The sequence below is a fragment of the Musca autumnalis genome, unplaced genomic scaffold (genome assembly GCF_047663935.1).
Source record: "Musca autumnalis isolate F117 unplaced genomic scaffold, ASM4766393v1 scaffold_4, whole genome shotgun sequence".
Classification (NCBI taxonomy): Eukaryota; Metazoa; Arthropoda; class Insecta; order Diptera; family Muscidae; genus Musca; species Musca autumnalis.
This window is the reverse complement of record NW_027411977.1, coordinates 137515716-137541824: the sequence shown is the minus strand read 5'-3', so window position 1 is coordinate 137541824 and position 26109 is coordinate 137515716. Positions and strand designations below refer to the sequence as shown.

The window sequence follows — 26109 nt, the reverse complement described above, 5'->3', positions numbered from 1 at the left end:
AACAAACATTGTTCTACAACATCCCATACGGGACAAGGGAGACTTTTCTCATATCAATGAGTGCACCCCGATTCATATTTAGCTCAATGATATGAGACCTACTGTTTGTCGCCGAGTCCAAACGGCGTGTCTTAAGACACCACTTGTGGAGAAGTTTTTCAAGGCTGAAATACTCAGGAAATGTCGCCAACATAACTGAGGGGTATTTTGCCACCGTTGAAAAATGTTTGATGTTGCCTGGCCGGGAAATCGAACCCCCGACCTTCTGCGTGCAAGACAGGCGTGCATACCATTGCACCACGGTGGCACCCATTAGGTCATGACATGACTTCCAAAATAAGATCCACATCCGCAACACTTTTGAGCTTAAATCCCAATCCACATTTTTGTCGGCAAGTTCAAAAAAGCCAAAAAGGCCACACAATTCTGAAAAGACCCTAAACACATTCGATCCGTCCGTAGACGAAACTTTCAATTCACACAAGCTGAGGGTATATCTTTGTCGGCAAAGCCGACTGATACTTTTTTACTTGTTGATTATGAAAATCGTTGAGGAAAAAACTCCCCATAGATGGATTACACTTCTCATCTTGATTCAAGAAACGAAAGACGAAACTACAGTAATTAACTTTAAATAAAAATTGCTTACACCTGAAACTACAATGTTCAAAGATGAGAAAAATCATAAAACAACAATAATCGCTGAAGGGACTTTAATTAAATCGTGGTCAAAGGTTTTTTTGCTTGAAAACGGCGAAATGGGGCTAGAAAGTTTCAAAAGTTTGACTCACGGCGGAACTTTTCTTCGGGTTTCTGAATATACTCAAGATTATCTCTGAACCTCAAAACGGAATTGTTCACCCCCCAGACCGAGATCATAATTTTTTCACGTAATGAAAAGTATCCTCCTAAGCGTTTCAACAATACTAGATTCTTGTTCCAAAAACATAACCGCGTAATACGAGTACGTATAACGCATGGTTATCGTATCTGAATGACCATTTGAATAGTTTACTAATGATATGCATATATGGTTAATCAGTTCATAAAAACCGAATAAAAATTCGGTTTTAGTATCAAAATAACCGGTTCCAAAATTCGGATATCCGGATCTGTATTACAAAAAAATAATGATAATGACGTGCTCGGCAAAGCGAGATCCAATTGCGCTCTATATTTGTAATGACTCCGAGAATTCTAGATCATCAATAGGTTAAAAGGAATATATTGAAATAAATAGATATAGGGTTGTCTTAGCCAGGTTCGGGTAAAAGTGAAAAAGGACCGCTTAAACAGGATGGGATCGATTTCATGTCTTTAAAAACCGTACCTTCCTTCCTATCTTTCAAGCGACATTTTTGCAGAGCATTCCCCAGGTGTAAAATGCCATCTTGTGGTACTTTTATTGCGGTTCTTGAAATAAAGGACGAAAAGGACATTAAAGAAAGCGAGCTAGAAGGTCAAAATGCTCTACGAAAAAAATTCTCATTTGGTTTGAATGCAGACGTCTTAAAAATAAGCTGAAACAGCAGCAAACAAAGATATAACGCTGGTTCCAGACGGCTCATTGAGTCTCCAGCAAAATATTCGTCACGCCATATCTAAGAAGTTCTACTCACGGCGGATCTGTCCTTCGGGTTTCTGTATGTACTAACCAATGGCTTTCATCCCCAAAAGGCATTTTCCACTCCCCAGACTTTGAGCTCCACTTTGTTGCACAGTGTAATCAATAACTTCTTGTACCCGGGCGCCTTTGAAAACAGCCTGCGTACGTCCCTGTCAGGAGGCATGGACTTGCCTGCGAAAAACATTAAATCGCAGAAAACAGGGCCACATGATGTACTTTCGATAAAAAATTTGTAAACCATCCTCAAAAAGTCCTTAAACTACACTTTTGCGAAAAATTTTGAACTTTTGTCAGGAAGGTACGCGAAGATGTTTTCAATATAACCCTTCTTAGAACTTAAAGTACGTTTGGACGAAATTTTACCATATGAAAACTTTCGGCTAAAGCAGTTACTCAATTCATAGGTTTTAATATTAAGTCATTTGAGTTGATATCGGTAGGGTTATTTAGAGGTTTTGGGACATTATCTCAGTTTTGGGACATTATCTCATGGACTAACACTGTGGCAAACTGTGCGGACGTGGTTTTTGACTCGCTCCAATAAATCGTCAATTTACATTGCAACATAACATATATTTCGCTGTTGCTGTTATCGTGAATACACTAAAGCTCTACTGTTAATACTGTGATTGGTTGCTGAACTCGCTAAATAACCACCAATAGCTTTTTTTGATCCTGCAACTTTACAGTGTCGCGCAAAAAAATATAAACAAACTACCAATATGAGTTGTTCTCAGATTAAATGCAAAAACCTTTCGTTTAATGACCTTATGGTAACCTATTGGCTTTGCCTTGATTCTTATCATTCAAAATGCATTGAGTTATCCTCAAAAACCGTTGATAATTTAAGAGAAGATAAAGGCCTGCGTTGGTGCTGCCGTAAATGCCGATCTTATGATGCTGAATTCTATTCATTTTTTAAGAATACCCGCACCGAATTCCATCATATCAGTCTCGAGCTAAACTCATTGATTGATAGGTTCATGAAGTACAAAGAAATGTTGGAGAAAACTACATGCCTGGATCAATTTCTTCATTCCCCAGACGATTCATCTCGCAAAAGAAAAAAAACATCTGATACCATTCCACAAAATTTGAACAAAGAAGTAAATCGTTTGCCTCTTCCTACTATCAACATCCTAAATACTGAAGATTCTTCATTAAATAATACTGCAAATACTGTGCCGACAATTGATAATAACAAAATAACAATAGATGACACTCCGTCTTGTTCGAATGCATTCTATTCTCCGATGAACACACCAAAATCTCCAACTCCAAGGTCTCCGAAATTCCAAGGTCGTGAATTGAAAGTTGTTGTCCCTAAAAAGACTATATTTGCTGGTCGATTCTCCTCAGATACAACTGAAGAAGACGTTTCATGTTATATAAGAGACAAAATGAATAAAAATCTCTATATTAAAGTATACAAATATACATATGCCACAAGACGTAATAAAGTTTCTTTTAGAATAACCGTTGATGAAGATGACTTTGAAGCCATTGTAAATCCGTCTTTTTGGCCTAAAAAAGCCTTAATTCATGAATTTATTTTTAAAGAAATCCCAAAATCAGATATTGCTTATTTACCTAAATCTCAATCAAAAAACTAAATATTATACCTTCTGTCAATGATATTAGTATAGCATATCAAAATGTTAGAGGACTCAACACGAAATTATCATCCCTTTTTATCGAAAGTTTTGAATTTAATTTTGATATAATTGCATTTACTGAGACTTGGCTTCACAACAGTGTACTCGATACCGAAATTCTTTGTCATAAATTTCAGATCTTTAGACATGACCGCGTTGATACTATTAAAAGCAGAGGCGGTGGAGTCCTTATCGCAGTTTCTTCCCAGTTTTCATCTGAACAAATTCCTTTGCCTTTAGCGTGTGATATAGAAATTGTTGCTATTAAAGTGAGTTTAAAAAACGTATCAATTTATATAACTTGTTCGTATGTACCTCCATGTTCTGATAGTGAAATATATGTATATGAAACACATCTCATCTATCCTTTATACTTTTCAATCAGCAAAAACCAACGACATTTTAATATCACTTGGCGATTTCAATTTACCCAATATTATATGGTCTCAGACTAGTGACAATATTGATATTTTACCTATTCAAATTAATGAACGTACCAACCAATTCCTTAGTCCTTTGTTTAGCTTTGGTCTCTCGCAAATTAATAATGTTTATAACTGTTTAGATAAACTCCTTGACTTGGTGTTTGCCAGTCATCCGCGTGATATGCTACTACATAGATGTGATCCTCTAGTCACACCTGAGGATAAATACCATCCTACTTTAATAATAGAAGTCACCTCAGCTCTTTTTGTAAATAAATCTGCCAAAAAATGTTTAGATTTACCTAAATATAGTTTTACCAGAACTAATTATCCCCAATTAAATTCTTTGTTAAATGCCACAGATTGGTCATTTTTTCAATCGGTATCCTCCCTTGATGAGATGATCAACATATTTTACAAAACTTTAAATAATTTGATGTCTAAATCTGTTCCGAAAACATCAATCATTGGTAAATCTGGCCCACCATGGAACTCTCCTACATTATCGAAAGTAAAAAATAAGAAAAATAAACTATACAAAATGTTTAAAAAAACTGGCAATCCTATCGATTTCACTAACTATTCGGTTATGAGATCGAAATATACTTTACTAAACAAACAACTCTATGGAAAATATATAACAAAAATAAAAAACGATTTAATACACAATCCTAAATCCTTTTATGGATTTATAAATAGTAAGCGTCGTTCTAACGTTATCCCCAAAACACTTAAATTCAAATCAATGGTTGCAACTGATGATGAAGGAATGTCTAATATATTTGCATCTTTCTTCCAAACGACATATAGTGATAAGTCACACGTTGACTCCTTTCATTATCCCTACTGTATTCCTGAATATCCCCCTATACAATTACCAACAGTTGACGTGTCTGCAGTTTTAATTAATTTAAAAAACTTAAAATACTCTACTACTCCTGGCCCTGACGGAATACCTTCATGTATTTTAAAAAATTGTGCAGAAAATCTTGCTCTGCCTCTTTCTATCATGTTCAATAAATCTATAAATACTGGTTACTTTCCTTCAATTTGGAAACAGTCTTTCATTATTCCGTTATTTAAGTCGGGGAGTAGAACGGATGCATCCAATTACAGAGGAATAGCTAAGTTAAATGCAATTCCAAAACTATTTGAAAAAATGATAACCGACGTTTTATCATTTCGAGTTTCATCGATTTTATCCAATTTCCAACATGGCTTCCGGAAAAATAGATCCACTATCACATATCTATTAGAATTAACAACGATTGTAAATGATGGATTCAGAAATCGGTTTCAGACGGACTGTATTTACACTGATTTTAGTAAAGCGTTCGATAAGGTGAATCATAAACTACTATTGTTGAAGCTATATCTTATGGGCTTCTCCACATCGTCGTTAAATTGGATAGGATCATACTTATCAAACAGAATTCAAGCTGTGAAATTGGGTAGTGCCATTTCTAACAAAATTTATGTGAAATCTGGAGTTCCCCAAGGCAGCCACCTTGGCCCAGTCTTATTTACATTGTTCATCAATGACTTGCCAAATGTAGTGAGAAACTGTAAAGTGTTAATGTACGCGGATGACGTTAAAATTTTCCACTCTTTTAATCATGAATTAGGCCAGTTAGTACTTCAATCTGATTTAGACAATTTTTATAACTGGTGTGACATTAATTTACTGGAACTGAACACCTTAAAATGCAAACATATGTCATTTTTCCGTCTTAGAAAGATACAAAGTAACTATTTTTTGAATTTCTCTAAAGTTGAACAAATAGATTCCATTCAGGACCTTGGTATTCTTTTAGACCACAGGTTGAACTTCAAGGATCACATCTCTTTGATCACATCTAAAGCATATAAAAACCTGGGATTTGTTAAGCGTTGGAGTAAGGAATTCTTAGATCCCTTAGTCACAAAGCAATTGTATATATCCTTTGTTCGCTCCAATCTGGAGTATGGATCTATTATTTGGAACCCTGCATATCCTATTCATGCTAAGGTCATTGAATCTGTCCAAAAGCAGTTTCTTTTGTTTTGCCTGAGAGGTCGTGGTTGGAATTCACAAACTTTACCCTCATATGAACATAGATTAAACTTAATAAAGTTGCCCACATTAAAAAGTCGTCGGACAATGCTAAATGTAACTTTTATTTTAAACGTAATTCATGGCAAAATAATTTCAGATTTTCTATTAAACAGAATCCGGTTTTATGCCCCTATTAGACCCACACGTAATTACTCACTTCTTCATATTAATTATTTTACATCCGATTATGCAAACAACGATCCACTCCGCCGTCTCCTTCTTGAATTTAACAAATTATATAATCTTATAGATCTGTCTGAAAATCGTGAGTCATTAAAAAGAAAATTAATCATATACCTTAACACATAGTTTCTACATCAACGGTTGAAATTAATTCAGTTTTTGTATATAATTAGTTAGTAGTCTAGTCTGTAAGGATTTTGTATCTATAGACTTAAGTAATAAAAAAAAAAAAAAAAAAAAAAAGTATGGGCTTGCACCGAAAAGTACAACGATCCGACAAGAATCCCAAAACTGCAATTGTTGCAAACATTTTGAAAATTTGTGTGGGAGTTGCTCCAAGGAGTGGACCTATATAGTGCATATTCGAAGCTAAAATATGCCTGGGAAATATATTGTGTGGTCCTCCACCAACGGGAATGTTTTGTTACCTCCAACGAGACAATCACCCAATTCCGGACATTTCAGTGGGATAATGAGGCTAAAACTTCGAAATTCCGAAAATTTGGAGGTACTGTTCTATGGGGCTATATCAAAACAAGGACCGACAAAGCTCCAACACCTAGCGAATTTAAAACTTTTTATACATTTTTGAACATTTTGCAGCTTTCAAAAAGTCATATTTGGCCTAGGGGCCCCGTTTTGACAATATTGAAGGTTTCAGACGCATTAACCAAACGAAATAGGTGAAATTTCGTATTTAGTTTTATATTCCGACAATTTTATGTAGGAATGTTTTATATTCCTAGGGAAGACTATATACTAAATTTAAGCCATTTTGGTTATATCCTTCAAAATTCCGAATGCGTTATACTCCCTAACACATTCGTTATTTTGTAGGATTTAACCGAAATGGCTTAAAGTTGGTTATTGTCTTCCGTATGAATATAAAACATTCCTACATAAAATTGTCGGTATAGTTCCACGATTTAATGTATCCCCATACAACGGTACGTTTTTTGAAAGAAATGTGGGTAGAAAAGTTCAATTCAAACAAGTAAAAAAGGTAAAGTTCGGCCAGGCTGACCTTTTTATACTCTCCACCATAAAATAGTCTTAATTAAAATGGAATAATTAGTTTCCTTTCACAATTTTAGTTGGAAACATTTTCCGACCATGGATCTTTGGTGTTAAGTTTCATGACCACAGAGAACCTCAAATGTCAAATTACAGCTAGTTCGGTTAAAAATAGTAGCTAAAATCCTTAAAATACCGAAAATCGAGAGGTACCTTTATATGGGGGCTATACCAAAACATGGACCTATGTTGAAGGTTTGTTGAATTTTCTTGACAACTGAGAACTCGGGAGGTACCATAATGTGGGGACTATACTAAAACATGGACCTATGTTGACGATTTTTAGTGAAGAATTTCGTGACCACTGAGAACTTTAAATGTCAAATTACAGTTAGTTCTGTTAAAAATTGTAGCTAAAATCCTCGAAATACCAAAAATCGGGAGGTACCATAATGTGGGGCATATACCAAAACATAGACCTATCTTGACGATTTTTAGTGAAGAAGTTTCGTGACAACTGAGAACTTTAAATGTAAAATTGCAGTTAGTTCGGTTAAAAATTGTAGCTATAATCTTCAAAATATCGAAAATAGTGAGGTACCGTTATATGAGGCTATGCCAAAACATGGGCCGATATAGTCCATCTTCGAACTTTAACTGCCTATGGAGAAAAGGCACTCGGATGAAAAAAGCGCTCTAGCTCAATTATTGTGGACGCTAGAGTGATTACAACAGAAGGACAGACGGACGTCTTTATAGGGTCGGAAAGGTATATTTTAATACGTTACAAAGAAACAAAAAAAAACTTAATATACCCTCGCAACTATGGTGGAGGGTATAAAAATTTTAAATATAATTCTATGTTTTGGTTTGGGACATCAGCGATACCAACCGATTTCTGTCGTTTTGTAGTAAAATGAAGCTTGATATTTCATATTCTCTACTGATAGAGAATCTCATGATCAATACATATGTATTTGATTTGACGATTTGACGTACATATGTATTTCGTAGGTACACTGGAATGACTGTCATTTGATTTTTGGGACTTTCACTATGTAGAAAACATTGAAAATATCGTTGTGAAAAAATAAGTTATGGCCATTTAATGTAGAAAATCTAAGAAAACCCGTTTTTCTATCCATTTGCTCTTATGTTCGTTTTTAATGGACCCCAGCAATAGATAAATGTTTACATCAGAATCCCTGAATAACTGTTCTGTCTCCTTTTCTAGCACAATGTAATTTTTGTAACCCTAGGAACCATAATACCAAATTATTTCGATCTGTGGCTAAAAACGTCAAACTACTTCAAATCGGGCGGAACCGTTATATGGATCGATTTATATCCATAATATTTGGTAGATGAGTTTCTTGACATCTGGGAACCCTAAATGATAAATTATAGCTAATTCGGTCTGAAATGGTCAAAATACTTAAAATCTGGCAGTACTGTTATATGGGGGCTATACCGAAACAGGGACCTATGTACATAATATATATTTGGTAGATAAGATTTTTGTTTTCTAGGAAATCTAAATTAGTTAATTCGGTCTGAAAATGTGGCTAGAAAGTCAAAATACCTCAAATCGAGCGTAACCGTTATATGGGGGCTATACCAAAACCCGGACCTACATATGTCCAAAAAATTTGGTATATAAGTTTCTTGACCTCTGGTAATACTAAATGCCAAATTTTAGCTAATTCGGTCTGAAAATGGGGATTAAAACGTCAACGGCCGTACCTTGGGGGCTATACCAAAACCAAGGAATAAGTTCATTATTTTTAGTAGATAAGTTTCTTGAACTCTGGGAACCCTAAACGCAAAATTATAGCTAATTCGGTCTGATAATGTGGCCAACAAGCCAAAATACCTCAAATCGGGCGGTACCGTTGCATGGCGTCTTTACAAAAACATGGACTTATGTATATCAACAATTGTTGGTAAGTAATTTTTGTGAGCACCAGCACCCTTAATGTCAAATTTTTATAAAAACGCCAAAGAAGACTAAGTACCAAACATTTCTGACATTTCGGTGAGTGAATGAAAGAAATACCGAAAATTCGGCGGTACCGTTCTATGGAGGCTATATATACATAAACAAGTGAGCAAAGGCTATAGTCGGGACGGGGCCGACCATGTGATACCCTACACCACTACCCCTGTGCATAAACTTTTCACTGGTAAACATTTCTTTTAGGGAATATAATCCGACTACCACCAAAAATAATATGCCTCTTTCTCTCTGGGACCCCCATAAGCAACCAAAATTTCGTGACCATCCGATCAGAATAACGTCCTGTAGCTTGATTGCAAAAAATGGAAGAATTGGATGCATTACCGACTATTGTGGTATCTCCCTTGTTTGACCACCTTCGCCAACCTGCTTTACACCAACGTAAAGGTAATATTTTCTTCTTCCATTGACAGGCTTTGCCGTTGGAATACCCCTACTAGAAGCCGATATATTCACAAAGAATAAAACTTTGAATTTGTCTCCAAATGAGTTTTTCGCCATTCCGACCCCTAAATATTTTCCGACTATCGCCAAAATCAATAGGCTTCTTCCTCTGTGGGGCCCCCATCTACCCCCAAAAATTTCGTCACTATCCGATCAAAATTCCAACTTGTAGCGTGATTACAAAAAATGGAAATATTGGGTATATTACTGAATATTGCAATATCTCGGTTTGCTCACTTACGCCAACATACTTTGCATCAATATAAACGAGATCTTTTCTTCTTCCTTTGACGGGTATTCCTTTTGGAATACTCCAACCAGAAGCGGAGATATTCGCTTAAAAATCGTTGACTTTTCTCCACATAAGCTTTTCGCTTTGTCCGACTCCTGAATATTATCCGACCATCACCAAACTAAATAGGCTTCTTCCTCAGTGGGACCCGCATCAACTCCCAAAAAATTCGTGACGATCCAATCAAAATTGCGACCTGTAGCGTGATTACAAAAAAATCGGAAAATGGGATGCATTATCTACTATTGCGATATCTCTGTTGTTTGACCACCTACGACAACCTGCTTTACATCCTTGTAAAGGTGATATTTTCTACTTTCCTTGCCAGGTTTTGCTTTAGGTATACCTCTTAAAGAAACTGAGATATTGGCTTTGAAATAAAACGTTGACCTTTCTCCAAATAAGTGTTTGCCCATTCCGACCCCTGAATATTACCCGACCATCATCAAACTCAATAGGCTTCTTTCTCTTTGGGACCCCCATTTACCCCCAAAATTTCGTGACGATCCGATCAAAATTGCGACCTGTAGCGTGATTACAAAAAAATCGGAAAATGGGATGCATTATCGACTATTGCCATATCTCTGCTATTTGACCACCTACGATAACCTACTTTACATCGTTGTAAAGGTGATATTTTCTACTTTCCTTGCCATGTTTTGCTTTTGATATACCTCTTAAAGAAACAGAGATATTGGCTTTAAAATAAAATGTTGACTTTTCTCCAAATAAGTGTTTGCCCATTCCGACCCCTGAATATTATCCGACCATCACCAAAATCAATAGCCTTCTTCATCTATGAGACCCCCATTAACCCTCAAATCTTCGTGACGATCCGATCAAAATTGCGACCTGTAGCGTGATTTCCAAAAAAATAGAAAAATGGGATGTATTACCGACTATTGCGACATCTCCGTTATTTGGTTACCAACGCCGACCTAGTTTGCATCATTGTAAAGAGGGGATCTTCTACTTTCAGAGTCAGACTTTGCTTTTGGAAAGTTTTCAACCAAAGCTGTGATATTCGTCAATATAATTAAAATCGCAAAAATGAAAATTGGGGTTTTATTTGCTTCTATTGTGATATCTTCGTTGTTTGATCACCTACGAGCACCTGCTTTACATCATTAGAAAGGTGATATTTTCTACTTTCATTGTCAGGTTTTGCTTTTGATATACTCCATATAGAAGCTGAGATATTCACTTTGGAAAAACACGTTGTCATTTTATCCACCTAAGTTTTTTGCCCTTTCCGACCCCTAAATATTATCCGACCATCACCAAAATCAATAGGCTTCTTCCCCTCCGGGACCCCTATCAACATGCGAAATTTCGTGATGATCCGATCAAAATTCCGACCTGTAGCGTGATTACAAGGTTTAGATGGACAGACGGACAGACGGACAGACGGACAGACGGACGGACGGACGGACGGACGGACGGACTGACGGACGGACACACATAGCCAGATCGACTCAGCTCGTCGAGACATTCATTTTGGTATATATAAGTATGGGTCTGCGACCATTATTTCGATGCGTTACAAACTTTTTGGCCAAAACCAACTTATAATACCCTCCCCACATAGTGGTGTAGGGTATAAACATAAAACGTAGACTTATACGGACAAATTTCTGGGGGATAGTTTTGTACCCTCAAAGAAGACCTAATGCCAAATTTCAGCCACTTCGGTTGGATAATGTTGCTGAAACCTTAAAAATACCGAAAATTGGGAGGTACCTTTCTATGGGGGCTATATCAAAACATAGACCTATATTGAAACATTTCTTGGGGATAGTTTTGTAGCTCCAAAGAGAACCAACTACCAAATTTCACCTATTTTGGGTGAGAAAATATTGCTAAACCCTTCAAAATATCAAGCATCTTTCGAGTAGTAAAAACTTCTGTACCAAATTATAAAGCTCTATCGTAACAAATAAAAAAGTATCAGTCGGCTTGGCCGACAGGGATATACCCTCAGCTTCGAACCTAAAGAAAAGAAATAACACACAATATTTCTGACGTCTATATAATACTACATACAACGTTTGGACCAAATCGGTTTCTCCCTTCGAGGGTTATCTTATGTACTACCCAGTTTAGTTGGTGCTGGCAGGCCTTTCGAACTATTTTCTCTGGAAGTATTGACTTTTCCCTGAAAAAACGTCGTTACAAAAAGAAGCAAAACGATTTGAGAGCAGGCCTTAAACTGCACGCTTCACAAATTTTGTGTGGGAAGTACTCGACGGAGTGGACCTATATAATCCATATACGAACCTGATCTTTGTGTCGTAGAGATATTGCGATACGAAAAGTATGGCCGTTCGAGAGTTATCGTGCACTCCAGCCACTACACATGGTGCCATAGGGGTATTTTAAACCTTTCGAACTATTTTCTCAGGAAGTATGGACTTGCCCTGATAAAACTGGTACCGTCGTAATGAGGGCAAAAAATCATTGTGGGGTGAGGAGAGCCGTAAGCGCTTTGAGCTGATAATATTAAATATCGTCAATTTGAATTACTATTAGGTTGATAACCTAATGTGCCACCAGCAAAATAGTAGAGTCGGCAATGGGGGAGAAGGAACCCCTGCAAAATGTTGTTGTTATCTTATGGAGAATCGTAAATTTAGGCAAGAGTGATCATCCTATAATAATCTATCACGTCGCCATGGCGAATTGAAGGCCTCCTAATGGATATAAATATTAAACACAACATACATATCAAGCTTTTTGTAGAAAATTAACTTATGTTGAAACTGAGGTATGGGGTATTGTAACTCGCGATCAGTTTTACTATACCATAACTTTTGACCGCATTTCGGTAAAATAAACTGTTTTAGCCCGATTCACCGAGGGGTTTCTTAAAATAATAATTTGAGCGGAAGCTGTGGTCGTACTAATGTAAAAAAATCGGAAAAATTCGTTGAAACAAACGAGTTTCGTTATGTTATTTTCCAATTAGTGGTTTTACAACACAATGTAGAGCTTAATGCTCAAAGGAGAAGTTAAAGAGTACACTTCAGAGTTGAAGTGTCTAATGTATGATTTTTTAATATATCCACTGTATCTACCTCAAACGGATGCTGACATTTTGAAACCTGAAAAATGGGGTTTTTTGAATTTTTGCTCTAATCGGGACGCGCAGCTGGATTTCCCTAAAAGTTTATTATTTGATTGTAGAACTTGCGATTTCGCATTTTTTAATGTATAACATGAGGGTGTAGCCCTCACAGGATCACAGTAATCTGCGCCCGAACACGAAATTTTTGTGCGTAAGTTTTTCTCAAAAACCTATTTTGTTGGTTTAAAATTTACAAACGTCATTCGATTTCGGTGGAAACCCGCGTAAATTTAGTTTTTTTACGTTCTGAATCTAACAAGCCACGACACGTAAAAATCCACCCACTAGATCGGCGGATATGATACCCCTCAAATTTCGAAAATTTGAAAAAACTTATTTTGAAAATATCGCATATTAAAACGCGTTTTGGATGTTTCAGTTCTACTTAAATAAATAGATCGATACGCGTGTTTAAACTGCTCGAAAACAGATATTTAAAAACTCTCGTAAATCCAGAGATATAATAGATTTTTTCTAAAAATTGAGTGCGATGCTACATCCACGGTTCTTGATGGATCGCATTGAAACGGCATAGAATGATGTATTTTTTAATGGTGATTATTGAAATCGGATGCGCATAAAATGTAAATGAACTTCGCCGAAATTATGACCATTTTACTGTATTTTGCACCCTAATATGCAGCAGATGCTACATCGTGGCCGCCAAATAGAATTTGACAAACTGTACATCAAATAAAAGCGATTGATTCGCTGTGTTGGAAAATCGGATGCGCATCGTGAAATTTTCATAATTACGCGGTTTATGTGCGTCTCAAATGTTGTAATATTCAATATAACATTATTTTAACGTCATGCCACAATTGGAATTCCTTGTGATTTAATATAAGGTTCTAATAATATTATCCAATAGGAAAACTATAAGCGAAAAATTTGTTACAACGGAATATCATCATTATTGCGTGAAATTTTGACGAAAATGCCGAAGCACTCAAACATTTTTTCTCCACCTTTTCCTATAAAACCATAAAAAAATAAAATTATAATTATATGATTTTAATTTTTTCGTAATATTTTCTTCATATGTTTGCAAATAACATGAATACTATAGCTCCAACCTTCACAACTTAGGTTTCATTTTATTCCTCAGAATGTCTGGATGCTGTTATAATTTTTTATATATTTTTCGTAAGTATGAGCGCTATTGTTCCAAAAATATGTTTGTAAATACGTGAAATTATTTAACAAATTTGATTTTTCGCGAATCCATTGAGACTTTGCAATTATTTTTTGCATCATCGCAAAGGTTACGAATTCAGTTAACGATAATAGGATATAACAGCTAACTATATTAAGCTGCGATTTTTTTAGAATTTTTTCTAATTATCATAATTAAAACGGTCATATCTTTTGCGCGCAACGATCAAAGTTAGTAACGAAAACAGATTTGGAATGCTGATTTTTTTCTTAATCTATGTACAAAAAAATCATTGATGTAGTATCAAAAAATTTTTTTGATTTTTTTTGAAATGGAAAAGACAATTTTAGACATTTTTCCTGATATATGACCCTATACAACACAAAAATAGTAGTAGTTAAAAAATCGACAAAAATGTTCAATATTGGATTTGCCTTTGGTTTATGTGTATGTTTTGTTTAGGAATACATTAAAAATTGAAAGCTTTTGAAAGTTTATCGTCAATTTGTCTACATTTTTACAGAATAGCACAATCGTTACTGCAAACAACTTTTAGTGTCGACAAATTTGTCGATTGTTAAAAAGTTACAGAATAGGCCTCCAGGTAAGTTTTTGCGGATTCTGAAACTTCAATGTTCAAAGATGAGAAAAATAAAAAAACAAAAAAAAATCGCCGGATCGCTTTTTAAAAAAATCTTAATTCAAGTTGACATTTTAAGGGTTTTTAGGATTTTGCTTGGAAGCCGCAAGTCATGTTGAAATAGGACTAAAAAAATGCTGTAGCTCTGAAAATTCTCTACAAGATTGACTTTTATGATATCTTCGTAGTTTTTACCGTTATTGAGATATAGAAGTTCAAATTAGGACAATGGATTGACTGTATCGCCTCCTTACTTGGCGTTTATACAAGACAGACTGTCTGCAAATACAACTCTGCTTTACTAATACATACAAACATTTCGCAAGTTGCCTCGGCAGGAATTGATTAAAAATTGAGGAAATTGAAAAGTAATATAAATTCAAATTTATAAAAAATATAATTTCATTCATAATTTACGGGACGCCTACGTCACACAAGCAAGTTTTGGGTTTTTGGCAACAATACATGAACTCAACTGTCCTGTCATGTGTAAACGCAGAGTCAAACAAGTGAGCAAAAGCTATAGTCGAGACGGGGTTGACGATTTGATACCCTACACCACTACCCCTATGCATAAGCTTTTCACTGGTTAACATTTCTTTTAGGGAATATAATCCGACTACCACCAAAAATAATATGCCTCTTTCTCTCTGGGACCCCCATAAGCAACCAAAGTTTCGTGACCATCCGATCAAAATGACGACCTGTAGCTTGATTGCAAAAAATGGAAGAATTGGATGCATTACCGACTATTGTGGTATCTCCCTTGTTTGACCACCATCGCCAACCTGCTTTACACCAATGCAAAGGTAATATTTTCTTCTTCCATTGACAGGCTTTGTAGGGGTATTCCAACTACTAGAAGCCGATATATTGACAAGAATAAAACTTAGAATTTGTCTCCAAATGAGTTTTTCCCCATTCCGACTCCTAAATATTATCCGACTATCACCAAAATCAATACCCCCAAAATTTCGTCACTATTCGATCAAAATTCCAACTTGTAGCGTGATTACAAAAAATGGAAAAATTGGGTATATTACTGAATTTTGCAATATCTTGGTTTGCTCACTTACACCAACATACTTTGCATCAATACAAACGAGACCTTTTATTCTTCTATTGACGCGTATTCCTTTTGGAATACTCCAACCAGAAGCGGAGATATTCGCATAAGAAAAAACGTTGACTTTTCTCCACATAAGCTTTTCGCTTATTCCGACTTCTGAATATTATCCGACCATCACCAAACTAAACAGGCTTCTTCCTCTATGGGACCCGCATCAACTCCCAAAAAATTCGTGACGATCCGATAAAAATTGCGACCTGTAGCGTGATTACAAACAAATCGGAAAATGGAATGCATTACCGACTATTGCGATATATCTGTTGTTTGAGCAGCTACGACAACCTACTTTACATCTTTGTAAAGGTGATATTTTCTACTTTCCTTGTCAGGTTTTGCTTTTGCTATACCTCTTAAAGAAACAGAGATATTGGCTTTGAAATAAAACGTAGACCTTTTCTCCAAATAAGTTTTTGCCCATTCCGACCCCTGAATATTATCCGACCAGCATTAAAATCAGTAGGCTTCTTCCTGTGTGGGACCCCCATTAACCCCTAAAATTTCGTGACGATCCGATCAAAATTGCGACCTGTGGCGTGATTACAAAAAAATCGGATGCATTATCGACTATTGCTATATCTCTGCTATTTGACCACCAACGACAACCTACTTTACATCGTTGGGTGGTGATATTTTCTACTTTCCTTGTCAGGTTTTGCTTTTGCTATACCTCTTAAAGAAACAGCGATATTGGCTTTGAAATAAAATGTTGACTTTTCTCCAAATATGTGTTTGCCCATTCCGACCCCTAACTATTATCTGACCATCACCAAAATCAATAGGCTGTGAGACCCCCATTAACCCTCAAATTTTCGTGACGATCCGATCAAAATTGCGACCTGTAGCGTGATTTCCAAAAAAATAGAAAAATGGGATGTATTACCGACTATTGCGATATCTCCGTTATTTGGTTACCTACTCCGACCTAGTTTGCATCATTGTAAAGACGGGATCTTCTACTTTCATAGTCAGTCTTCGTTGTTTGATCACCTACGAGCATCTACTTTACATCATTAGAAAGCTGATATTTTCTACTTTCATTGTCAGGTTTTGCTTTAGGTATACCCCATACAGAAGCTGAGATATTCGCTTTGGAAGAAAACGTTGTCTTTTTATCCACATACGCTTTTTGCCCATTCCGACCCTAATTATTATCCGACCATCACCAAAATCAATAGGCTTCTTCCCCTCCGGGACCCCCATCAACATCTGTAGCGTGATTACAAGGTTTAGATGGACAGACGGACAGACGGACACACATAGCCAGATCGACTCAGCTCGTCGAGACATTCATTTTGGTATATATAAGTATGGGTCTACGACCATTATTTCGATGCGTTACAAACTTTTTGGCCAAACCAACTTATAATACCCTTCTCACATAGTGGTGTAGGGTATAAAAACAATGTCATGACTGCAATTTCTAACTTAAACTTATATATCTCAAAAATGGTACAACCTAATTACGAAAGCCAATCTTGTACAGCTACAACATATTCGTTAGTACCATTTCGAAAGGATTTGCAGTTTTCTAACTAAATCCAGTAGGCCTATTCTGTAACTTTTTAACAATCCGACAGTCGACAACGTTGTCGACACTAAAAATTGTTTGCAGTAACGGTTGTGCTATTCTTTAAAAATGTAGACAAATTGTCTATAAACTTTCAAAAGCTTTAAATTTTGAATGTATTCATAAACAAAACACACACAAAATAAAAGCAAATTCTATATTGAACATTTTGTCGATTTTAACAACTACTATTGTGTTGTTTTCATAACGACATTTTTAACAAAAGTTGCTAAAATTAGTTTACAGAATATCAAGGTTGTTAATTATGTTGTTAAAATGAGATTCTCGAAAAATATAACAATAACGACTGTCGATAAAAAGTTACAGAATAGGCCCACTGAAGACTTAAGAAAAAAACTCTGTAAGTTTGATCTGAACCTCTATATCTCAAAAATGGTTAAACCTAGGAAAATATCAATCAGCTAATCTTGTACAGAATTTTCACTGCTACCACAACCAACCAATCAAAATCGTGTAAACATAAAAAACCTAACAATGTGAACTTTGATCGCGATTTATTACAAAATCCGTTTAGCGATTTTTTCTTTTTTTTGGATTTTTCTCATCCATAAACATTGCTGTTTCAGAATCCGTCCCTGGTGTAAGCGATACAGTCAATATATTGTAGAAATCTGTAGATAAAATCTTGTAGATAAAACAACAAAAATACTAAAAGAGATTTTGTCATAGTGGACCAATATTAAAGAAGTTATGAGTATTTCTTTGTATATAGTTTTTACAGAATTCGACTTTTTCAAAGCCGCGATGAGCAGCATCTACACAGTAAAAAATAAAGAAAATCAAAAATCACTTTTTTAAAAAGTTTTCGATTTTACTCATAAATTCCCATATATTCTTTATAAAGTCACAAATGATTATTTCAATTGGTCACAAACAAACAAAAACTTAATATATCTTCCATGGAAGGTATAAAAAGATGATGATTTTTTCCACCAAGAATTAGCAACTAAACAGACATTCACAATATTATTTTTGTTTAAATATCGATAAAAGCTTACCTGTCCATACGTTGAATGTACGAAACTTGTGCTCTGCTATCGTGAATGCGCACTTGGTCTGGAGTTATTTCCTCTAAAAACATGTTGCGTTGTGTGGGGGGCATTGTTTGAAAGCTTTCATCATTGTCGAAAAACATGGGGCTTAATGGCCGGCATGCCCCACTCAAAAGCTCATCGATGTTTTGGTGGCGTGAAATGAAAGCTCGTTCGATTTTAGAACGTAAATCATTTTGGTTGTATTGTTGGTTGGGTGGTGTTTGTCTTTGATTGCCTGCCAGAGATTTTACATTTCTCCATCCACACTCATTCTCAGCTGCTATTGTGGGCATTGTTGTTTGTTGATAGGCAGCGACATTGATTTTATTATTTTCTAGCATGGTCAATTGTGGTGTGGCAGAGGAAGCGGGTGGTGATGCACCTGAAATTGGCATTAGACTTATTGCATCCATTATCGTTGCCGCATTGTTTGCCATAGGTGTTTGTTGAACTTTTGTCATTGGAATGTTGTCGTAGGGGGATGAGCAATACGGTTCATTGTTTCGCTGTGGGGGTTCTTCTTCGTGGTGTACCGGGCTGGCACATTGACCCAAAGGTGGTGGCCGTTCTGAGTATTCAAAATTAAACGAATTACTCAGTTCAGTTTGTGAGTCAACACGATTTTGGGGCAAGAATGATGTTTGATGATCATGCGAATCATCATCATCGGTGTTCAATTGATATGAATGGGGATAATTGGGTTCCTCCAATCCAGCTGGGTTATTTTGATAAATATCTTCGGTAGATTGGTTTTGTAAATGTCGATTGCGTTCCTGCAACCAGCGTTCTTTTTGTTCTTCTAGGGATTGCTGTTGTGTAAAGACTCTTTTCATGGGACTTTCACTCGTTCTGCCAATGGGTGGTGGCCACACTTCTTCTTCTTCAACAACAATGTTAGCTTCATAAGAATCTGGCTCTTCGGGTTGTGAAAATATCTGTTTTACAGGACTTTGACTAGTTCTTGTGGATGGTGACCACACATTTGTTTGCTCTTTCGTTGGGGTAATCTGCTGTCTTTTATCCGATCTGTTACTATTTCTAAACTCCTGCTCAGATTCCCGCGATCTACTGCGTGTTTTCCCTCTCTCTTGACCATCATGTTGCCACCATGACTCCTCTTCTTGATCTGAATCCAGTCGGGATAAATTAAATAACTTTTTGTTGGGACTTTTCTGGCGTTCCGTTTCCTGTAAACCAGGATAGCACTCGGAATCTTGGGAGTTACTCCGCTTATTCTCCTGCTCAGGACTTTCTTCTAACCACCAGGCTTTTTCACCAGATTCCACTCGGGGAATGTTTATTAATTTCTTGATTTTGATATTTTGAGGTGGCGATGCAGATGGTGGAGGATCATTGCTGATTTCTTCGGGTTGTTGATAATTATTTTGCTGTGAATCTTGGGAATTACTGTGTTGATCTTCTTTTTCGGAATTCTCTTCCAGCCACCAAGCTTTTTCTCCCGATTCCACCCGTGGAAGATTAAAGAGCTTCTTAATGGTGGAATTTTGTGGAGCCATCGACTCGGTTTCTGGATTAGTATTTCTTTCCTGGGGCGGAGACTTTTTACTGTGCTGACTTTCTTTATCGGAATTTTCCGTTTGCCACCAGGCCTTCTCACCGGATTCTACTCTTGGAATGTTAAAGAGTTTTTTGGCGGGACCTGTCATCCACCATTTTTTCGGTTCTGCACTCATGCTACTACTACTACTGGTGGTAGCTGATGATGTCTCAGGTTCTACGGAGGGTTTTTGTTCTTCTTGGGCATTTGAGGTGGTTGTTTGATCACCACCTTCTGATTCGTCTTGCTGCCACCAGGCTGCGTCAGTGGATTCAACGCGGCATATTTTCAGTTGAATTGTTCCATTTTGTACGGCAGGTGTTGGTGGTGAGGTTAAGTGTTTCTCTTTGGGTAACTCATCAGCCTTGGCATTTGTGTCGTCCTCCTCATCATCGTCATTCCACCAATCTGTTTCTGGAGTTAGACGACTGCGCGGGAAAGGTCGCGATTCGCTGTCGGTTATTTCTTGATGGTCATTGAAATAGGTTTTCGATTTGTAATCTAAATCACTAAATGAAATATTTTTGTCGTTTTGGTATTCGTTTCCCTCGTTGGGATCGTTGATATCGTCCGTCGTTTCCCACCAGCCAGGTTCCTGCGACTTGTTACTCTTCTGTTCGGCATCTTCCTCATCCTGATTGATAGTGGCCACATCATCGGCCAAGGTAGCTTCATCGTCATTACGCAACCACCATGCGGTTTCGCCGGAGTCAACATGTCTCACCTTGAAACGCATTTCATCTTTGAAACTACAGTCCAAGGCAGAGGAAGTATCGATTTGTTGACTTGTATCTTGCCACCAACTGGGCTCTTCCGAATCCGTTCCTCCCGTGGAGGTTGTTCCGGTTGTTGCCCCATATGATTCTGATTGCTGTTCGATTGGCATTTTTGTTGCTGTTAATTTGTTCTTGACGGCAACGCCACCACTTGAACTTGAAGTTGATGCTGAGGTGGAAGAGGATTTCGATTTTGTCTTTGACTTTGAAGTAGTTGAAGACTTTGCGGATGATTTGGAAATACGCGTAGAACGTTCACTTGCCGAGTTTTCTCTAGTATATTGAACTGCGGGACTGTTACGATTACTGGCACTACTCGCGCTATCGTTCGATGGTGTCGCTGGCGTTGTGGATTTTGATGTTTTCGTTTCGTTCGCTCGTAATAAACTAATGCTCTTTTTTGATGATTTTGTTGAAGCTACATCCAAATCGGTTGACGTTGCCTCGCCACCACCACCTCCGCTGGCACTACCCCCACCCGAGGTCTCTGTACTCTCAAGGTATATTTGATCATCGCTATTGGCATTTTTCTGTTGGGCAACAAAAAAATTCGAAACAGAAGACAATTTTTTCAAACGGCGTAGTGGGTCTTTTTCGGTGCGAGATGAGGTGGAGGCGGATTTTTTTAGAGGAGATGATTCAGTTTTCTTTGTAGCGGCAGCAGCAGGTATGGCAGTTGAGGTGCCGCCAACGGCAGCTTTTGGTTGTGGCAGTGAACGTTTATTAGCCGTTGATGACGTTGTCGGTGAACTTTGATTGTCGGAATTGTTAGTGCTGCTAAGGGCAGTGCTAGTGCTGCTGCTGGCAGGGGCTTGGGCTAATTTTACAACCTTCTTTTTCACGATTTTCTTGTGTGGCTTTTTAGGCTCTGCCGCAGAGCTTTCGGTGCCACTGGATGAGGATGTGGCGGCTGTGACTAGAATTTTATTTGAACGCATTGCCAAAGGAGAGGCGGCTAAAGGAGATTTAACAGGTTTAATACTTGTGTTACTGTTTTGACGACTCAGCGGTGATGGAGGTGTGCGACTGCCCAACGTTTTGCTCAGACATCGCGGCCGCAATTTATTTTCACTGCTCATATTACGAAGTCTTGCTGAGCGATTTGAGGCCACACTAATTTCGGAACAGGCACTGGGTGAACGCTCCAAACGTTGAATGGCTTGTAGGGCCCCATTCAAGGCATCGATGGTATTGAAATCGGAATCAGTTCCTGTACTGGGTGTACGTGATTTCCGAGTTCGATCTGTTGGACCCACGTTCAGTGATGACTTACGGAAATCTTTGTTGGGTAATCTGGAGGGGCCTGGACTTAGCGAACTGGGTGAAGGGGATTTAAATGGTGACTCAGCTTTCGGTCCAACCGGTGGTTTCTTTGGGCTCAGACTTTCCACTGAAGATTGTCGAGATTTGAGTCTACCCACACGGGGAGGAGAAAGTTTCGACTTTGTAGTTGTTGGTGATGCTGTTTTGGTTGTTCTACTGGGACTACTGCTGGATGTGGTAGAATCTTCGCGTCGGCTATCATTCGCAGTCACTGAGGTTGACTTTGAAGTCGTAGACAAAGGGCTGCTGCTGTAACGCAAATTGGAAGGTGAACGTCGCTTTTCAGCGGGTGGATTAAAAGGCGAAAGACGACTGTTGTGGCCATAGCGGGTAACTTTCGTACATTCTTCAGATTGCATTTCCTTTTCCACCATTTTTCTTTTCGAAGTAGATCGAAGTATAGTTTTCTCAATGGTAATGGCCAAGCTTTGCGTTGGCCTACCAGATGTTTGGCTTCCTGGAGGATTGGGAGAAGTGCCACGAGTACACACGGTAACGCTTAAAAATAATTCCTTTGGTGGCTCTGGTAGCTCATCATCTTCCGAAGTATCCGATTCTTCTGTTGATTCTGAATCTTCATCTTCCTCCAGAGGATCGTCCTTGCTTTCCATTGGCTTTGCAGGTGTATTGGTGGTTTTGGGTGATTCACATTTTTGTGGTACCTGAACAGGAACTTGCTGAGGAATATCATTTTGATTTGTCTGATAATCTCTGGCTAAGTAGGAAATGGACGATTGATTTGAGGTGGTTCGTGGTCTACCTTCCGAAGCCAAGGGTTTTTCCTCGGTCGGCTTTATGGAGGAAGAAGAATTTCTGCTACTAAGCCCATAGCTAATGTTGGATGTGGCCGAGGACGTTGGTCTTGCATTTGAACTGCCATAGGCCAGCGGTTTTTCTGCCAATGATGTGGTAGAAGGTGTCCTTCTGGCACTGGCAGTACCGTAGCTAAGGGATTTTTCAGCCAATGATGTAGTGGAAGGAGTGCGATTGGTAGCACCATATCCTTTAGTTTTGTCCGCCAAGGAAGTTGAAGAAGCCGTTCTTGTCGTTGAGGTCTTCTCAGCAACAGACGTTGATGATGGGGTACGGGTGGCCCCATAACGTGTGCTACTATATGAGGATGTTGTTGGGGTTGAAGCTGATGTGGACGTTTTTGGCATATTCATGCGATAGGAACTACCATATCCAACTTTATATTTATTGTCCATGCCTGGACTGGGATCACGTGAATGTCCCTTTAGCGATCGAATGCCGGGGCTGGGATCTCGTGATCTCATGCGATTAGTATGCTCCAAGGCTGCTGGACTGGGTTCTCGAGAATATTTGCCTATACTACTTGATGTGGAGCCATAACGTTTCAGTTGGCTCACGGATTTCATATCAGACGATGAACTGTCGGCTTTCGCCAAAGTGGTTGATGACGCTGCAGCACTAGACGACGGAGTATAACGACTAACGTATGAGCTGGTAGTTGAAACAGTAGGGGTATCACGTTTCAGGCGATAAGTTCCGCCGGAAAAGGAAGGACGATAGGAGCTTGGGGATGCAAGGGCAGAGGATGTGTAACGTGAAGTTCCGCTGATGTCATCACGTGAAGAATACTGTGAACAGAAAGTAAAGAACATTAATTGGTAATTTTGGTAATAAAATCCATTTCCTACTTACCGAAGAGGATGTTGTTGAGGATTTGTAGGTTGAGGGTAGGGAGGATTTAAATGGTGTCTGAAAGCAAATCAAAGAAAAAAAAACAAATTAAAGTTACATCAATTAAATAGAACGGTAGCATATAAATATAACAAATTCCAAATGTTCTACAGCTTGGGGGGATTTGATGGACTTCTAGTTTGGGATGTTTCGAAATCATTATTACATACTAAACCATAAAACTAAAGACCTCTTTTAATGGCCTGCACATGCTTTCAACATTGATTTTGTGTCAAAAATAGTTTAGAATGAAAACAAAACGCATTTTTATTTTGCAATCAATCAGCCAGAGAGCCAGCCAGTCAACGTGCCGTTGGCACTTTAACTTTTATCGATGATCATTGCCGGTTGTATGGGGGAAAAGTGCGCCATCAAAGTGCATGAACGAACGAACACACAAGGTCTGTCCGTATGGCATGTGTCTCGGTGTGTGAAATAGACTATTTGCTGTTGAATTTGTTTTATTTTTTTCTGAAAATCAATCAGATTGCATTCTATTAGTTGCCGCATATCGTTCGCATCACTGCCACAGGCATATCAACCATCCGCTATTGATATCTATGGCGACTTAATGCATGTATAAATACATATGTATGTGTAAGTATATACTGGCATGCGGTAGACATGACAACATAAAAGTATTCGAAAAGATAACACCCTTTCGTCAAATTTTTTTGCACTTGCCACACTTTACGTCAATTGAATGTAAATTGTTGTTGATGGGGCTGAGAAAGTGCGACCCATCCAAATCAATAAATGTTTTTAAAATTTGATTGATTTTAATACTAAGAGTTAGGTGATTGCAATAAACTTATTACATTTTTATATAAATACAATATTTAACACTGAACCAGTATGATTTTATATATAATAATGTTTTTGGGCCACATCCTTCGGTTACCTCGCCAACAAAATTCAAAATTTTTTCTGTAAAATGATGTTACCGATTACTCTCGAAGAGAGATATCGATTTGGTCCAAACTTTGCAAATAGTATTATTCCTTCCACATATAGATCGGGTTTGAATATTGACTATAACGGTCCACTCCTTCAGCTATCTCCCACACAATATTGGGAAAAGTGAAGTTTAAGAGCTGCTTTCGGATTGTTTTGAAAAAAATTTTAGCACGTTGTCCTAACGGCCCGCTTACGAAGGTACATTTTTCGGGGACAAGTTCATATTTCCTGAGATAATGGCTAGAAAGCTTAATGAAACCCTAAACGTCTATATATCAAAAATGGTAAAACGTACAAAACTATCATAAAGGTCAATCTTGTAGAGAATTTTCACTGCTACAACATTTTCCCATTTCGATAGGACTTGCGGTTTCCAAGCAAAATCGTGAAAACCTAAAAAAACCGTGATTTATTTACGCGACTTATTTCCCCATATATTTGATTTGACTGTTAGATCGCGATATCTTAAGAATGGTAACTCCTCCTTTTTAAGAATCGTAAATACCAATCTTGTAGGTAAGTTTTAAATATACAACTTGTACTATAGGCTATTTTTGATAAGTCTTGTTTTTGAAAAAAAAGAAACAAGTAAAAAGTATCAGTCGGTTTTGCCGACATACGTGAATTGAAATTTTCATCTACGTATAGATCGAATGTATTTACCGTATTTTCAGAATTTTTTGGTCTTTTTGGACATTTGAATTTGCCGACAAAAATTTGGATTCGGAGTAAAGTATTGCGGAGGAGGTACTTGATGGAATGGACCGACATAGTCCATTATGGAAGTGGATCTTAGTATGGGAGTCATATATTTTTGAGAGATATCGCGCCCACTAGTCATTTCAGTGGGTCATCGTATAACTTTTGGACCAGTATGCCAGGTATACATTTCCAAAGGATCTTCGAACAAACCCGTTCAAGGGATATCGTGCATACCATGTTATTGACATTTTTTGTATAATGGGGGGGGGGGAGTACCGGAAGTTATGGACCGGTATGACCCATATTCAAACTGAAAATAAGTTTGGACAAAATATGACGAAGGCCAATTTTTGGTCCAAATCGGTGATCAGTTCGAGAGTTAACGTGCTCTACAGCCACTTCTTATGGTACACCTTTCGGTATGGACTTGCCCCTGAAAAAAAAATTAAACCCTCGTAATTGAGACAGAGAATGTAGGTTGCTTCAACAAAAATCTAAGTGATTTGAGAGCAGGTCTTAAAGTGAACTTATCCGAAATGTTGTGTAGGAGGTACCCGAAAGAGTAGACAAATATAGTCCATATTCGAACCTGATCTATATCTGGTAGATATATTAGGATGTGTAAAGTATGGATAAAATCTGTAACTCCCGTTAAGAGTTATCATG

General features: G+C 37.6%; 1 protein-coding gene across 25 annotated transcripts in view; it reads right to left on the bottom strand.

Moving 5' to 3' along the window:
- Positions 1 to 26109, bottom strand: part of Fhos (Formin homology 2 domain containing) — a 319001-nt gene that overhangs the window by 233771 nt on the left and 59121 nt on the right. For 23 of the 25 annotated variants that reach the window (XR_012412379.1, XR_012412381.1, XR_012412383.1 and 20 more), the window contains 2 exons: positions 23746 to 23802; positions 18388 to 23681 (listed from right to left, as the gene is read on the bottom strand). Coding sequence is in view for 19 of the 25 variants with exons in the window: in XM_073981760.1 (XP_073837861.1) it covers positions 18388 to 23681; positions 23746 to 23802 (5351 nt within the window). In the remaining 6 variants the exon portion in view is untranslated. Of the gene's footprint in view, positions 1 to 18387; positions 23682 to 23745; positions 23803 to 23974; positions 24227 to 26109 lie in introns of those variants that run through there. The other 2 variants (XM_073981776.1, XM_073981767.1) reach the window with 2 other exon arrangements.